Raw genomic sequence first — 16410 nt, forward strand, 5'->3', positions numbered from 1 at the left:
GACGTACTCATCTCGAGGAGTTACGTGGAGAGTTGACACGAGGAGTATCAGTCAACTCGTGGACTCGGACTCAACTCGAGGACTCATGTAGAGCCTGCACGAGGAGTTACGTGATAAGTCTTTCATTGGGACCTCCGGCCTAACCATCGGCCCCTTGAGACTTTGTTATACTTTTGTTTTTGTTTTTGAGTTGTTTTTTTTTGTTGAGCGAGTGAGCTCTAGTTTCGTTGAGCATTGTTTCCCGTTAGCCCCCCGAGTTTCTAGTGTACTCGTAGAGGAGACTAGAAATTATAATGCAACAAGATAAAGACTTCGAGGTGAAATGTAATCTAATTACCATGTAGAAATAGTCAAAAATTACATCCCTAGGCCATTGGCCTTATTGAAATTCAAGATTGTCTTAAAACTGGAAATAAAACGACATAATGAGAAACGGGAGCGGGCTTCCACTGCAGTGCCAGCTTCTGCCGCTTGACCGAGCTAGAGGATGGCGCTCACCATCTTTTCCTTCCCTTTCTCGTCCATGCCCTGGATGTAGCACATCCTTGCCATCGACTGGTCTCCCAACATGATGGCAAGCCCCTTCTCAGTTGGGAACTTCATCATCAGGTGATAGGTTGACGTTATGGCCTTCAGCCGGTTGAGAGTCGGGCGGCCGATGATGATGTTGTATGCCGAGGGCTGGTCCACAACTAGGAAGGATACGATGCGAGTGACCTCGAGCCCCCCCGGTGTTCCGAAGGTGACCGGGAGGTCGATGGTTCCCTCCGTCATGACCCTCTCCCCGGAGAAGCCGAAGAGTGGGGTCGAGACCGGGGTCGGTCCCATTCCGGATAGCTTCATTCTGTCCTGCGCCGATTTGAAGATTATGTCGGCGGAGCTTCCATTGTCGATTAGGATTCTTCGGACAAGGTTGTTGGCGACCGGTGCGGAGATGACTATCGCGTCATTGTGCGGGTGGAGCACACGCGCTGCCTCTTGGCCGGTGAAGAACATGGACTCGAACGGGGCTGGAGGAGGAGCCTCGTACGTGTGGTTGATGTAGTGCGCTATTTTCCCCTGGGAAACTTCGCGCACGTATTTCTTCCTTTGCGTGCTCGAGTCTCCGAACTCTGGACCACCCATGATCGAGCCCACGATGTTCAATTGTGAGTTCCCCGGTCCTTGGTTTGCCACTTGGTCTGTGACGGTCGCCGTCGCCGGACCCTTCCTTTCTTGCCGCGGGTGCTCTACGTGCACCGCGGCCGCCCCGACCGTTCTTAAGACATATTATTTTAATTTCCCATTTTGAATCAGGGCCTCGATCTGACGCCTGAGATGATAACACTCGGACGTCAGATGCCCGTGATCCTGGTGGTACTCACAGAACTTGTTTCGATCCCTCTTCGCGGGATCCTTTGCGAGAGGAGCCGAACTTCCTAGCTTGTCGCGGTGCAGAGCTAGGATCCGCTCCTGCGGGGTGTTCAGAGGGGTGAATGTCGGTGACGCTCGGAAGCTATCAACGTGTGACGATCTCGGCCCGGGGAGGGAGCGACCGTTAGGGGCCTGGCCTCCCTTGTTCCTCTTCCTTCGGGGGTCGGGACGATCCTCGTCTTGGTCATCGCGGTTGCGACTACCTTGTCCTCCTGACTTCCGGCCGTCTCGGCCATCGAGATAGTCTTCGATTCCCATATACGTGCGGGCTCTCGTCATCAGCTCCGCCATGTCTCGCGGGACTTGCCCAACAATGGACTTGAGGAAGTCGCTCGTGCGAACTCCCTCGGTGATCGCCGTGATGGCGTCCTTGTCGTCGAACCCCTCGACTTTGTGAGACTCCACGGTGAAGCGAGCGAGGTATTGTCTCAATGTCTCGTCTCTCCCTTGCCGAATGGAGAGGAGGTGGGTCTTTGACTTCTTTTGTGCCACAAGCGTGGCGAAGCGGGCGAGGAAAGCCTCTCGCAAGGCCCAGAAGGACGGGATGCTTCCAGGCCTCAAACTCCGGAACCACTCAAAGCCCGACCCTGTGAGGGTCAGGCTGAAGGCTTGGCATAGGGTCGCGTCTGGCTGCCCTTGCATTGTCATCCACGTCTCGTAGTGTTGGATGTGGAAGTTCGGGTCAGTCCGTCCATCATAGGGAGGGATGGACGGTAATTTGAAGTTCCCCACGCAAGGCTGCGCGAGGATTTGTGCGGCGAAGGGAGAGTATGATTCCTCGATCCCTCCGTATGATCTCTGCCTCCCCGATTCCCTCATCTCGATGATTTGGTTTTGGAGGCTTTGAATCATCGTGACCATATCAAGCCCGTTGGCAGGGCCGACTGTCGGGGCCACGGGGGTCACCGGTTGGCGTTCGTTGGACGCTTGGTCCACGACATTGGCCTGAGGTCGGCCGAGAATCGCGGCGGGCAGCGCGTCCCGCCGAGTGTTGAGCCTTTGGCGGAGATCCTCCCCTCGGGAATTTCTTTGCGCCGTCAAGTGCTCTCTAAGGTCCGCGCTAGGTGCGTGGCGAGGCGAGGCCGCCCTTGGTCGGGTCGTCCGGCGAGCGCTTCGGCTATCGGCCCCATCGTCAACCAGAGTCGCTCTCTCCTCGGCGAGGGGCCGTGTCCGGCCACCTCTTGAAACCGAGGGGGCGAGTCCCCGGGACTGTGACCGTGCCTGTCGTCGCGCCGGGTGCAAAGGATTGGCCAACGCACCATTGGCCCTCTCGGTGTTGTCAATGGTGCCCACAAGAAGAGTTGTAGTCTTTATTTTGTACATTTGATGTAATAAAGTCTCATGAAGACTCTTGCTTGTAATTGCCTATCTATTCATTAATAAAGTTGAAACGTTCATTCATTCTTTCTTTGTTTGAAGCTTTATGATAAAACCTTAGTCTTTTAGTCCATAAACAAACTTAACAACGTACGAAGAGACAAATGTAGATTTGCATGAACAAACTCTTCGTAGTTTGCTTAAAACGATATATTCGCAATCTTAGGGTCAAAGGACTATTGACCTCAGTATGATTGTTAGAAGAATCTATGATGTCTGGTTATGAGGCATTGAGAGTTGGGGACTCTATAGTTCTTCTAGGTATCTTCCGAAGGTACTGAATTGACCAGTGCACTTCTAGAGACAATATAAGAATAAACTATTTAACCTCTTATGTCTCGAAGTCACTATGTATGAATTGCATCATGCTTACCTTAATCCTGAAATGAGACATGCCATTTCACACTTTAGTATTCTCATTTGAGAAAGTCAAAGTTCGGACTCACTATGTGATTCCGAACAAGGCCTATTGGTGAAGTACTAAGTTGTGAGTCTGTCATGAGTAACTTTGTGAAGTTCTCATAGATATGAAATTCATGTACAAGAATGCTGAAATGCAATGTATGTCACCTCATGCTTTGTTCCTTGGAGTGTGAATAAATGAACTGGCCAGTGTCCAAATTGAGTCCTGACTCTTTTGGATGAAACAATGTGACTTGTTAGCTCCTCGTCAATACATTGTTTCTAACTTATTCACAAGCGACAAAGGAGTTGAGGAAATAACAGCTAGAAGGGTAAAATGGTAATTTAGTAAATCCCGACTAGCTGATGACATTCATGAAGGGTAAACATAGATAATATTCAGTGGATCCGCTCATCATAATTAGGTCGAATTCTTGAGTAGAAAATAAATTCATTTGAACCGAGAGATTTTCAGTGTCAGCTCTTTAGTGGAGTCAGTTGGCATTGAGCTAAACTTGGAAAAGGTTTGTGAACTTTTGAGTCCAAGTGTTTAGCTCAAGCTTTGTTCATTTGGGTCCAAGAGGTCACTGTCACGAATCACATCGATAGGAATAGTTAAACTGGAAGCTAAGTCAAAACAAGAACGAAAATAGTCAAAAGGGTATTTTTGTCTTTTGAGACATATAATGAAATGAATGTCAATAAATTTTTTGACAAGTTCATTTGATGACTTAATCTCACTCGGCCATAACTTGATTATTGGGCCTTGTGAATTAATTTCATTTCGTAAGAATTTTATTGAAAATTCTTAATGGGCTTTTCTCATGTTGTCATGAACAAATGAAGAAGCTTCTAGAAGCTCCTTCTAGATGAGAGATGGGCGCCCAAAATACCCAAGAGAAAGAGAATATTTTGTGCATAAATGTATCAAGATACTTGCCAAAAGAAAAAGAGGAAACAAATTTGCATATGGATGCACATGGGAATCGGCCAATCAAGGAATGGAACAAAAAAGGAAACAAATCAAAGGGCTTCTAGAAGCCTATTTGGCCGAGTGACTCTAAGGGAAGGAGAGCAATATTTGCTCATGAATATGTGATATTCAATGAAAGAGGAAACTACCTTATTGAAGGTAAAACCTCCCCTATAAATAGAGGCCTCATTCCCTTCATTCCATTCATTCAACATAAGTTAGAGATTGAGAGACTCTCTCTCTAGACATTGTTCGCCGAAAATCCTCTCTCTCTCTCTCTAGTTTATTTTCGATTTTTTCTTGTCTTGGCACCTAGGTCCTCACTCGACCTAGTGTTTAGCTGTACGACTTCGAGACTCGTTCTTAAGTCGTAGTGTTTAAAAGTGCCCACTCACTGATTCCTTCTTTTCGAGTGATTTAGTGATAGAAACTTTCGTGGTTGCTCGAGGTGCCGAGGAAAGAAAGAGAGACGTGCTGCGAGGGGAGACGAGCGTTGCGAACTTTCCAAAAGCTTCTTCAAAGTTCAAGCTTCAAGAAAGGTTAGTAAACTCTTAGCTCATATTGGTTTTTAATTACATGTACTTGCTTCTTTGTCTAGGTTAGTAAAAACTGTTTTTATTTGAAATTTTTTTTTTAAAATTCCGCCGCTTCCCGAAGCGTTTAATCTTTTTCTTAAACCCTAGATCAATTCCAACACTCGGGCCGTGCTTGAGCGAGGCTAGGAGTTGCCTCGTTGGTCCTTGACTCCCCCACGTATTCGGGGTCGGAGTCGTCCTGAGCGGATCGATCCTCGACGTCGTAGCCGAGGAGATTGGCGATGAGGGAGCCGTCAACGCCGGGACGGTCAAGGAGCTCCGCGAGCCGCCGGGACGTGTCCTCTCGGAGCTCGGCCTCGGGGTCGTTCACCGGATCTTGGGGCTGGCTCTCGCTATCGCGAGGTTGCCCTTCAAGACGGTGTGCGAGGCGTCGGAGACCGTACCTCGAGCTCGTCGCTCGTGTACCCGCGGAGGTAGTGGGTAGGTGACTCATCTCTCGAGAGTCGTAGGAGTGGTGAAAATGTGGAATGGAAGGGAGAGCGCGCCAAGGTCGGTGGTCCCCTCCTTCTAGCGCCAAAATATTGTCGTTGTTTTTCGGACAACGATTTAGGAGTCGAAGGCGGTTAGACCCAAGGCCGGACCAAGTGGTCTCGCCTTGACTCGAGCGTGTCGGGCTTGGTATCCTAAGCCGTCCCTTAGCTGTTGGTGGTGTTAATCTCGTCCAAGCACCTGAAAAGCAAACAGAAAGAGGTGTGAACTACAAAGGGGAAACAGAGGGGGTGCCTCTGTTTACCTCTCCGACGCTCAACATTAGTAGGATTAAGGTGGATATAGAGGGTTTAGGTGTTTAGAGGCCGAGACTTGAGAGAAACGAGCGAGGTACGAGTTCGACAGCGTTTCAGTACTCAAGAATGGATTACCTGGGTCAAGGGAGAGACCCTTGTATTTATAGGCGGCCAAGAGGTGGTTTGAAGACCCCTTGGCCGAGTGAGCATGCTTGAGTCGGCCATTGACCCCTTCAATGGTTGGGTCGGCCAATGGCCGAGTGAACATGGTGATGAGGTTCACTCGGCCATTGGCTGAGTGAAAAGCTTGGGCCGGCTGAGGTTCACTCGGCCAATGGCCGAGTGAACTGCATGGGCGGCTGGAAGGTTCACTCGGCCATTGGCCGAGTGAAATGACTGGGCGACTGGAAGGTTCACTCGGCCATTGGCCGAGTGAACTGCTGGAACGTTCACTCGGCCAATGGCCGAGTGAACTGCCTGGGCGGCTGGAAGGTTCACTAGGCCATTAAACGAGTGAACTGCTGGAAGGTTCACTCGGCCAATGGCCGAGTGAACTGCATGGGCAGCTGGAAGGTTCACTCGGCCAATGGCCGAGTGAACTGCCTGGGCGGCTGGAAGGTTCACTCGGCCATTGGCCGAGTGAACTGCTGGAAGGTTCACTCGGCCATTGGCCGAGTGAACTGCTGGAAGGTTCACTCGGCCATTGGCCGAGTGAACTGCTGGAGGGTTCACTCGGCCAATGGCCGACTGACCTGCCCAATGGCCGAGTGAGCCATTGACTCGACCAATGGCCGGGCAAGGCTTTTGACTTGGCCATTGGTTTGGGCCGGCCCCTGGTTGGGTCAGGGTTTCGTCGTTCAAGACCTCGCACCAGCCACGCGGGTTGAAGAGACGCCTTGGTCCTCGTCGGCCCCAGACGGGCCGACAACAGTCATGAATCAGTAATGGGTACTTGAACTCAGGGCGCAAATCCTGGTAGAAGATCAGATGTTGCCGCCTGTCCTCGAGCGGGAACGGGCAAGCATTCACGATCACGTCTGCAAAACAATCCTTGTACTGACGAATCGACTCAAAGCCCAACTGGTAGACCTCACAGGCACTTTCCTCCCAATGGTATCTATGCCCATGAGGCCCGAAAGCCCCTCCCAAAACAACCTGGAATATTTTCTAGTCTCGACAGACATCCCCGATCATAGAGTAGCGAGTCCACCGGCTCAAAGCGGGGCCTCGAAGGAGAGTCATTATCACGCTTGTTATAATCTATATGGAATCAAAATGGCACCCATCCACTCTATGGTGAGGACGATCCAACGAGTCCACGTCAGAGTACCTCGGAATCCGCTGAAGGTCTGTGCGGATGTAGGATTGCATATCAGCTGATCATGGTATGTGGGGATCTCTCCATGCGCCATACTGTAGCTATTAAGCGATAGGTCTACGGTGAGCACAAGCATCAACATCAAAATCCGTATCAGAAACACGTATCTTAAGTCTACAGAAAAGGCTAAGCATGAGCTCTGTACCTCAAAACCTATCACGACCTGCGAGCGCTCGCTCGCCCACGAGCCGCGACCGGTCAAATTGAATATCGCGTAATCACAACGTCATATATAAATATCAAGAAGATAATAAATAAACAGACATAATAAAAGTAAATACTTATATTAAACATAAGTTAGGTGCGGTTATAAGTATAAAAGTGGTCATATAAAAATCCCAGGGAAATTTTCGTTTTTAAGAGCGTAGATTAGAAAAGTGTTCGACAAAATACTATTATATAGTAGTTTTGTTTCCGGGTGAGACCTCATTAGCCCATAAGTCAAGAGATACATGTCCGGTCTCGGTCTTCGATTTCTTCATTCAGATAGCCGTCTTGCCATTCTCTACATTACCAAGGGTCATGAAGCTATGAGTCGATTGACTCAGTAAGCGGTAGTCTAACTTAGGAAAGAAAAACAAACTAATGCCATGTGACGTGCAAACAAGCATATAAGAATGCAGGATGCATATATAACTAGTTCTAGAGCATGACTAATGTGTGCACACTCTAACTAGTACTTTCCGTCCGCAAAGTTACACACATCCCCTGCTATAACCTTCGGAACGGCAAGGGACCAGCCTTGGACTTCAAGCAGCAGTCGTCCAACGCCCTAAGAGTTTTATCGCTTGTCCAAGATCCATGAGTGGTACCGTCTTCATCTTGACGTCGGTGGGTGCTGGTGTCTTGCGGCAATGAACTCGTGATTTGCGACCTTCACCCATTGTGTCACAAGGCGCTCGAATTAACCTCCGCTTGATTTTCCCGCTCGGCAATGAGCTCGCGATTTGCGATCCTCCCCCACTCCGGAACGTGGTGCTTGTGACAGCTCCCGCTTGAGTACTCAGTGCCATCCGGACCGGCATAGTCCTCGATACAAGTCAATGACTTGTAGGTACCACCGAATACGGTTTCATTACAATTTGGGTACTCTTGTTAGGAATTCTTGCCAACGAGAGATAATGAATAAATCATAAATGATTACTAAATAGAATAATGGTTTACTTTATTAGCATCATATGATTAGTGGGTTGAGCTCTGTATATCAGAATCTATAGCAACTATCATCCATAGCCTCCATACTAAACTGAGTCACGTGTTGGGCACCTGAGTTCGGACGGTGAGCTAAAACATGATCGATGATAGATACATGCCTGGATAGCTGTGTCTAAAGTCATATATGCGGAACACTAGTGAAGGTTGATCACGACGTGCGAGCATTCTGCACATGTGGTAAGTGCACGACCCAGATAGAACTTTGGTTGTAGATGTGTCGTTTAAGTACCGTTACAACAAACTAACCAGAGTCGCTATGATGGTCATAGTTAGACTTGATCTAAATCCTGAAGTGATCATGCACACTGGATCATGCTACCGCGCTCTTTGACTCATTCGCTAAAAGGCTACTATCATGCTATGCTAATCACATATTATGTCTTGGGAGTTTCGGACCATCATTTGAGTGGGAAGTGGTTGATAGATACGGAATCCAGCCTTCCTGAAAGAAGGTTAATATTCATTCACCTTAGGGTTGATTCCAGAATCAATAGATTGCTGACACTTCTGAAGTATGTACGTTCGGAAGAATCTTTCGCTGGGGAAGCAACCCATGCTTAGGGTATATATGTATCAAGAAAGGTATAACAGATTAATTGACCTTTCTCGATACGGCTTGAACTTGGAGGATCTTGATCATGTACTGACTAGATCAATGGACACTCGTCACGATTAGTAAATATAATTCTAGTATAAAGGAGACTTTAGTCTTGGTCTATGAATACCTTGATAACGCAAAGAATTGTGGGAAAACATACTCGGTATTGTGTTTATAAATCTGGGAAATTACCTTAGAAAACATAAATAAATACCTTGATAACAAACTCTAATTTCGATTACTCTGATTGCATATCCACACACAACCCTAATTTCGAAAACTCAAATGAATGGATACGTACGTACCTTTATAAACCTGGGATTCTCGCGGTGGCGGTAATTTTCGGGCGTGCAAATAAATACGCCGGATGTTGAAATTGTAGAGCAAAAATGGGATTAGAGGAAGAACAACAACGCATGCGAGAGGTAGAGGACAAAAGAACGCGTGCGTGAGGTCGATTGGCCGTGGCGGTCACTCTCGGCCGATCAACTTATTCTGGCGGAGGCGGAGGTCGAATTGCCCAAGCAGAAATTGAATGAATGAGGGAAAGGACGAAGGAAATAATTGTGGGTTTTAATTAGTTGGGGTTTAGTTAGATATGAAGGTTAAAATAGGGAAAAAATTTATCTCTCTCCTTTGACTTGGATGGGGTTTAGTTTGACCATTCATAGAACGGTAAATTTTTAATTTTTGTAGATTTTCGGAATTGGACTTTCTCCAACTCCTATTTAAGTGAATCACCCTATCTTTATTTTCTATTTTTAATAAAAAAAAAATTTGGTATATATCCGATAACCAATGTAGCTTAAATTTAATCTGATATCCGGTCTATTTTTTAAACTAGATCGGGTGTCCAAATTCGAATTTTAATCATACGACATAGTACCAATTTTGGTTTTGGATCGGTTCGGTTATCAATTTTATCCGATTTTTCGTTTATTTACTTAGGTTGACCATGTTGCAATATTTCTCATTTTGAGCGGAATTTATTTAAAAATTTAATATTAACAAAATTTCACAGAATATTCTATTAAACTATAGAGAGCTTGGAATAAAGCACTAATAAATCTATAGGCCTAGTTAACACTTTTCTTAAATCTAACAGTAAAAATTTAAGATAAAAGATAAATTAAACATAAAACATTTTCCCACACATCCTAAACAGGTCCAAAAATATAATACAATAATTCATCAACTGTACAAATTAAATTTCCCCTCAGTATCATCATAAGCAGCATTGAATCAGAAATTTTGTATACCTCGTTTACACTTCTCACTCTCCATATCTCAACAAAAAGAAAGAAATGTTGAGCAACTATTATTAATTTATTAAAATAAACTGCGGTAACAAAAGAAAAATGACTCGTAACTCAATATCGCGGAATTCTTTGATTCAAAATCAACTAGACTTTCAAGCCCGAGTGAATGGCAACCACTCCCCCGACAAGATTTTCGTACTCGACCTTCTGAAACCCTGCTTCTGAAATCATTGATGCAAAGGTCTCCTGCACATTCATCAGTTGCAAAATCGATACCAACAAAAACTTGATGAGAATTTAAGAACAAAAACAAAAGATAAAAAAATTACCCTCAAGTGTGAAAAGTATTAGAGCTAGTCTAAAGCATAAATCTTGATCGATATTTTACCCTATGTGTAATTCTTTAAATAACACCAACAAATAGACTATTGGAATTTGAGATTGAAATTGTAACTTATTTTAGTAAGTAGAACGGATATAAAAAGATGAGCAATCAATGATCTATGAGAGTAGAAGTGACGGTGAAATCTTCTGATAGATTATTTGTACATGACAGAATTTGCTAGAGTTCATTTTAGCTTCTGAAAATTCAGATTTTGGTTAATGATCCTCTGGATGGGAAAAGAACGAGGCAAATAAGGAATACGCATTGCTTAAAAAAAGAAAAAGAAAAATACTTATGACTTCAGACTTTGTCCTGTGATTGTGATATGAGTATATGACTCAGACGCAATAAAATAATAAATTAATTGTGTAGGGTAAATAGCATTATTAAAAGTCTTTAGTCAAAGTACTCATTGAGCGGTGGAATAAAATAGTTTTGTGCGCGGCGTAGCCCTTTGGGAGTGTTTACACGTCTCGAATACTCATTTCTTATTCTGTATTTCCTATCGTTTTACCAATGATTTCGAAGGTTTTATCAGGTTACCCCTGGAAAAGCTTCGAGCATTATGTTGAAGTACCAATCTTATCTGAACAGTCAATACCTTAGAACCTTCAAGCAAACTATAGTCAATGTATCAATACGATGTATATGAGAGAGCAAAAACCTGATTTGGAAAACGGCGAATGCTCTCAACTAAGTACTGATATGATTCACGATCACCTGCAACAAGCTCTCCTACAGCAGGAATAACTGAGAACGAATAATAGTCATACCTGTATGATATGCCAACAGGCATAGATGGTCAGACTAGACATAGAAGTGAGATTCTCAAAAAAGACAAAAACGAACAAACACGGAGATTAATTTTTTAACAATTGTCGAGTACTCTTACACTTCCTTAAATATGGGAACGTCAACGTGACTCAGCTCAAGACAAAGGAATCTTCCGCCCCGTTTAAGCACCCTTTGCAAAAACAATTAGATATAAGGAAAACTGAATCAGGTATGACAAAATCTACATAAGTGGAAGTTATATACCACAAATTATCCCAAAAACTTTTGTCCATCTCAGATTCTTTCAAAATCTAACCACTGAACTCGCAGCTGCTCAAATCTAACGACCAGTTACAACAGAAGCCAACGAAAATTTCAAAAAGTTTATTTTTGAAACAAGGCTTGACTGAAACTTATAAAATAGTGATGTCTTTTTAAGCTACATTTGCTCACCTGACCTTAATAAACAACCCTTTGTTGGGAACTAATTTATACAGTAAAATTCGGGTCGGTGTGTTTGTTTGCGTTCGGCCGGTTTTCGGCCAAAATTCAATTTCCTTCGATATATATTTCCCATCATTTATTAATAATACCTGAATGTTTCTTTCAAAATAATTATGGTAGAAAATAGTAACTCTTGAATTAACAAAAGTTAGTTTATCGTTTTCTTTGAAATTGACTATTAAAAGCTATTAACCATTCAGAAAACAGCATCACATGGTCTGTGTTCCTCATTCCAGGGGATTAAGTGCCTACGTGATCATGTTTAATGTTTCTCAGTGATCGCTGGGTTTGAGGCGAGCTTGTATTACAAGATGATGATGATAAAAAAAAAAAAAAAAAATAGCATGTTTTTCTTAGATTTGTGGCAGTACTATAGACTATAGAGCGAGTGTGAAGTGACAAGCGCATTATTGAGTCCCATAACAATGCGGACTCTCTCCCATAACCATCCTCAATTCTCCATTCACTTACTCTTCTCTATTTATTTTTTCGCTCTTACAATTCATCATTCCATTCAGACTTTGCTTTTTGCTCCATAATCCAAACCATAAAACATGAATCAAAAAGAGCTATAGAGCCCGAATGGTGATTTATCCAGCATGATAAACATGAGTCCAAATATCTGATATATGATTATATAAAGACACAAAGTTACAGAGTTTCTACCTATACGCTTCAGCAAGGGCCTTCTCTATGTGCGTCACATTCCTTATTCCAAATGCAATTGTGTAACCATCCATGGAATCATTGGCAAAATTCAAGGCCTCTGCATCTCCCTCTACCCATACAAGTGACTGGTTCTCTCCAAGACCTATACTGTTCGTTAGCACACAACTTTTGAGGAAGAACGATCTGTTTAACAATATATTTGAGAATCATTGGCTCAACTTCAAGTTCTTTTTTAATACATACCTCTCTCCATCGCTCGCTTTTTACCAACATTTAACATGTTTCCGTTAATATCGCATACATAAACTTGTGTTTCTTCTTGTGCGCGATCTTCAGTAATACTTTGAAATGCTCTGCGTCTAGTATTGTTTATACGTTCTAGGATCCTAAAGGCAACATCACCTACAAACACAGATAAACATAAACTATAAGGTGTTGGAATGGTAATCTAAAGCAAAAAAATATCAATTTCCTCTACCGAGAATGATATTTCAAACAGAAGTAAGCCGAAAAGAAATACTACCAACTTATTAAAAGCAGGATTAGTAAGAGATTAATTTTCGAGATGACCCAAGTCAAGAAAATAAGTTGGTATCACCATGTTTAAAGAGCCGATTCTCCTTATATTGTAATTCGTTACACTAGATTATCACAATATCAGTTGCAATTTTCTTTGTCCAATATACAAATAACTCACCATGTTTTGTCTATTGTTTTACTTACATAATCGACCATTTCTGATAATTATATAACAATTTCTTACCCGTCCCACCGGCCACATCAAGATGCTTCATCCCAGGAAACGGGTTAAGTTCGGAAACCAATCTGAAAATTACGCACATTAAAAAGATCATTTTAAACGAAATTGAAACAATAACTAAAACAAATTAATCAAAGAAAGAGAACGAAGAATGAGATTCGATGATAGAAGAGGGATCACCTATCCTTCCATAATCTATGCAATCCAACGCTCATAAAATCGTTCATCAGATCGTAGTTTGAAGCTACGTTGCTAAACACATTACCAACCATCTTACTTTTCTCATCTTCACTTACCTCTTTGAATCCTGCAGACACAGTACTTGTGAATTACTACAGTCAAGATAATATACCATAACCAGGTGAAAGATTAATTGTTTTGCTCAATAACCAATATTGTTTGATACACAAAAAATTAAAATAATTGATACGTTCAAGAAGACAAGGTTCTACTTACGCCTATCAATCAATTTCAATGGCTTGGAGACTACATGTAAATATCATTAACACTACAAGCCCAAGTTTATCCCATTTCCTAAACTATGCCATTCCCTTTAGAATGTCATTTCAAATTAAACTGTTTTGAAGAACGAAAAAAAAATGTCTTCTGCATAAAACTAGCTTAAGCCTAACTTTTTTTTTTTTTTTTTTCTACGGAATAAAATTTTATTGGCGAAACAATCAGTACTTCAGATACACATTTTAATTTTAAAATTGATCTCTTGCATAATAGGGTTATCTAAGAGAGTTAATTATCATTCCTTTGACCCACCAAAACTAGTGGCATGAGAATGAAGAGCGGTGAAGGAAGAACGAAACTTCGGCAAAATTCTAGAACCCAGATTTCTTGTCGCTATTCTCGACGCCATGGCTGTTCGAAAACAAAAAGAACAAAAATTAATAAACGGATCGCATTAAACATTTCCTTCTAAGTCAATCGAATTCAGTAATTCGAAATCGGTTACTAAAGAAATCACAGAATTAAAATACTTTAGGGAGTCGGATTGTATGAATGCGAAATAGAGAGTGTACCGGAGGGAAGGAGAGGGATCGACGGTGACGTGGCGGGAAGATTGTTGGGTTTGCCGGCGATGCAGTGTTTAAAAAGGGATTTGGTGTCTAAAAAATCGACAATTAGAAGCGCTGTGATCTTGAATAATTTTATATATCTTTTTTAATACCTATCTAAGAGTAAACTACGATATATCCCACGCCTTCTTTTTTTTCCTGCAAAATAATACCTTCACTTTTTAATTTTAAAAATTTACACCATTGTCGCTGAAAATTAAACGATTGAAGATTTTTGGTGCTACCATCTAAGGCCGCGTTAAGTGTCTTGCTTCCGAATCGGGTGTGCGGAACTCAAAAATCATAAGTGTTGTTCTCTAGGTCAAAAACGTTTTTTGTTCGTCGTGAATATCTTAGAGTACGAAAAAAAAGAAGATAAAAGGGCACAAAAACGGCGTCTCTTATACGAACAATGCTCAATATTAATTTTATTACTATGAGTGAGGTGGGGCACTGATATTCTTCGATAATATTTTAGGAGATTTGTGTTCGATCAGAGAAAACTGTGTGCAAAGTCTTCGGCAACGTTTCTAAACTCAGGAATCGAGTAATTTGTGTTTAAAAAAAGTTACATATTCCCTTTGGATGAGTGATCTATTTATTAATGAAAAAAGGTTGAAAAAACCCTCTTAGACGAGTAATTGGCGCGCGCGCTCTTTCTGGACGCGCGGGAGGGATGGCGTGGCGCACGCACCTCGCATCAAGAGGCACACGCAGAAGGGATTGGCCAGCGCGCATGGCGGGCTTCGCCTATCGCATGGCGGGCTTCCTTGTCTGAAGCTTTATGATAAAACCTTAGTCTTTTAGTCCGTAAACAAACTTAATAACTTACGAAGAGACAAATGTAGATTTGCATGAGCAAACTCTTCGTAGTTTGCTTAAAATAATATATTCGCAATCTAAGGGTCAAAGGACTATTGACCTCAGTACGATTGTTAGGAGAATCTATGATGTCTGGTTATGGGCATTGAGAGTTGGAGACTCTATAGTTCTTCTAGATATCTTCTGAAGGTACTGAATTGACCAGTGCACTTCTAGAGACAAAATAAGAAAAACCATTTAACCTCTTATGTCTCGAAGTCACTACGTATGAATTGCATCGTGCTTACCTTAATCCTGAAATGAGACATGCAATTTCACAGCTTACGTATTCTCATTTGAGAAAGTCAGAGTTCGGACTCACTATGTGATTCTGAACAGGGCCTATTGGTGAAGTACTAAGTTGTGAGAATGTCATGAGTAACTTTGTGAAGTTCTCATAGATATGGAATTCATGTACAAGATTGCTGAAGTGCAATGTATATCACCTCATGCTTTGTTCCTTGGAATGTGAATAAATGAACTGTGTTGGAATTGATCTAGGGTTTAAGAAAAAGTTTAACGCTTCGTTAAGCGGCGGAATTTTAAAAAATTTCTTTTTCAAGTAAAACAGTTTTTACTAACCTAGACAAAGAGCAAGCACATGTAAATAAAACTAATATGAGCATAGTAAATTTACTAACCTCTTTAGAAGCTTGAACGTTGATGAGCCTTCGGAAGGTTGAAAACGTTCGTCTCCCTCGCAGCACGTCTCTCTTTCTTTCCTCGGCAACTCGAGCAACCACGAAAGTTTCTATCACTAAATCACTCGAAATAAAAGGAATTAGTGTGTGGGCACTTTTAAACACTACGACTTAAGAACGAGTCTTGAAGTCGCAGAGCTAAACTCTAGGTCAAATGAGGACCTAGGTGCCAAAACAATAAAACGAAATTGACTAGAGAGAGAGAAGAGAGGGGCGGCCACAAGGTCTAGAGAGAGAGTCTCTCAATCTCTAACTTATGTGGAATAAATGAAATGAGAGGAATGAGTCTCCTATTTATAGGAGAGGTCTCACCTTCAATAAGGTAGTTTCCTCTTTTACATTGAATATCACATATTCATGAAGAAATCCCTTGTTTCCCTTTTTCTTATTGGGCGTGTAAGGCATTACTCATGCCACATGGATTTGTTTCCTCATTTATTCTCTCCCTCTTTGGCCGAAATTCTCTATGCCATGCATAGGAAATTTGTTTCCTCTTTTTCTTTTGGCAAGTATCTTGATACATTTATGCACAAAATATTCTCTCTTTCTCTTGGGTAGTTGGGCGCCTAAAACATGCTAGAAAGGTCTTCTTGAAGCTTTTCCATTTGTTCATGACAACATGAAAAAGGCCCATTAAGAATTTTCAATAAAATTCTTATGAAATGAAATTAATCCACAAGGCCCAATGATCAAGTCATGACCGAGTGTTATTGAGTCATCAAATGACCTTGTCAAAAGATTTATTGACATTCA

The 16410-nt window shown here is 42.5% G+C and overlaps 1 protein-coding gene across 1 annotated transcript; it reads right to left on the reverse strand.

Annotated features, from left to right (window-relative positions):
* Nucleotides 1-9835: 9835 nt before the first annotated feature.
* LOC149397543 (S-adenosyl-L-methionine-dependent methyltransferases superfamily protein) lies at nucleotides 9836-14203 on the reverse strand. Its single transcript, XM_089616006.1, has 9 exons — nucleotides 14060-14203; nucleotides 13800-13898; nucleotides 13209-13335; nucleotides 13032-13093; nucleotides 12512-12670; nucleotides 12266-12410; nucleotides 11214-11285; nucleotides 10986-11094; nucleotides 9836-10182 (listed from the first exon to the last, which is right to left on the reverse strand). The coding sequence occupies exons 2-9, from the start codon at nucleotides 13894-13896 to the stop codon at nucleotides 10081-10083; spliced, it is 873 nt and encodes a 290-aa protein (XP_089472132.1). The 5' UTR covers nucleotides 13897-13898; nucleotides 14060-14203; the 3' UTR covers nucleotides 9836-10080.
* Nucleotides 14204-16410: the final 2207 nt, after the last annotated feature.

Source organism: Urtica dioica, chromosome 5 (assembly GCF_054948205.1).
Source record: "Urtica dioica subsp. dioica isolate 48M chromosome 5, U.dioica_male_clone48M_v1_H2, whole genome shotgun sequence".
In the NCBI taxonomy this organism is placed as follows: Eukaryota; Viridiplantae; Streptophyta; class Magnoliopsida; order Rosales; family Urticaceae; genus Urtica; species Urtica dioica.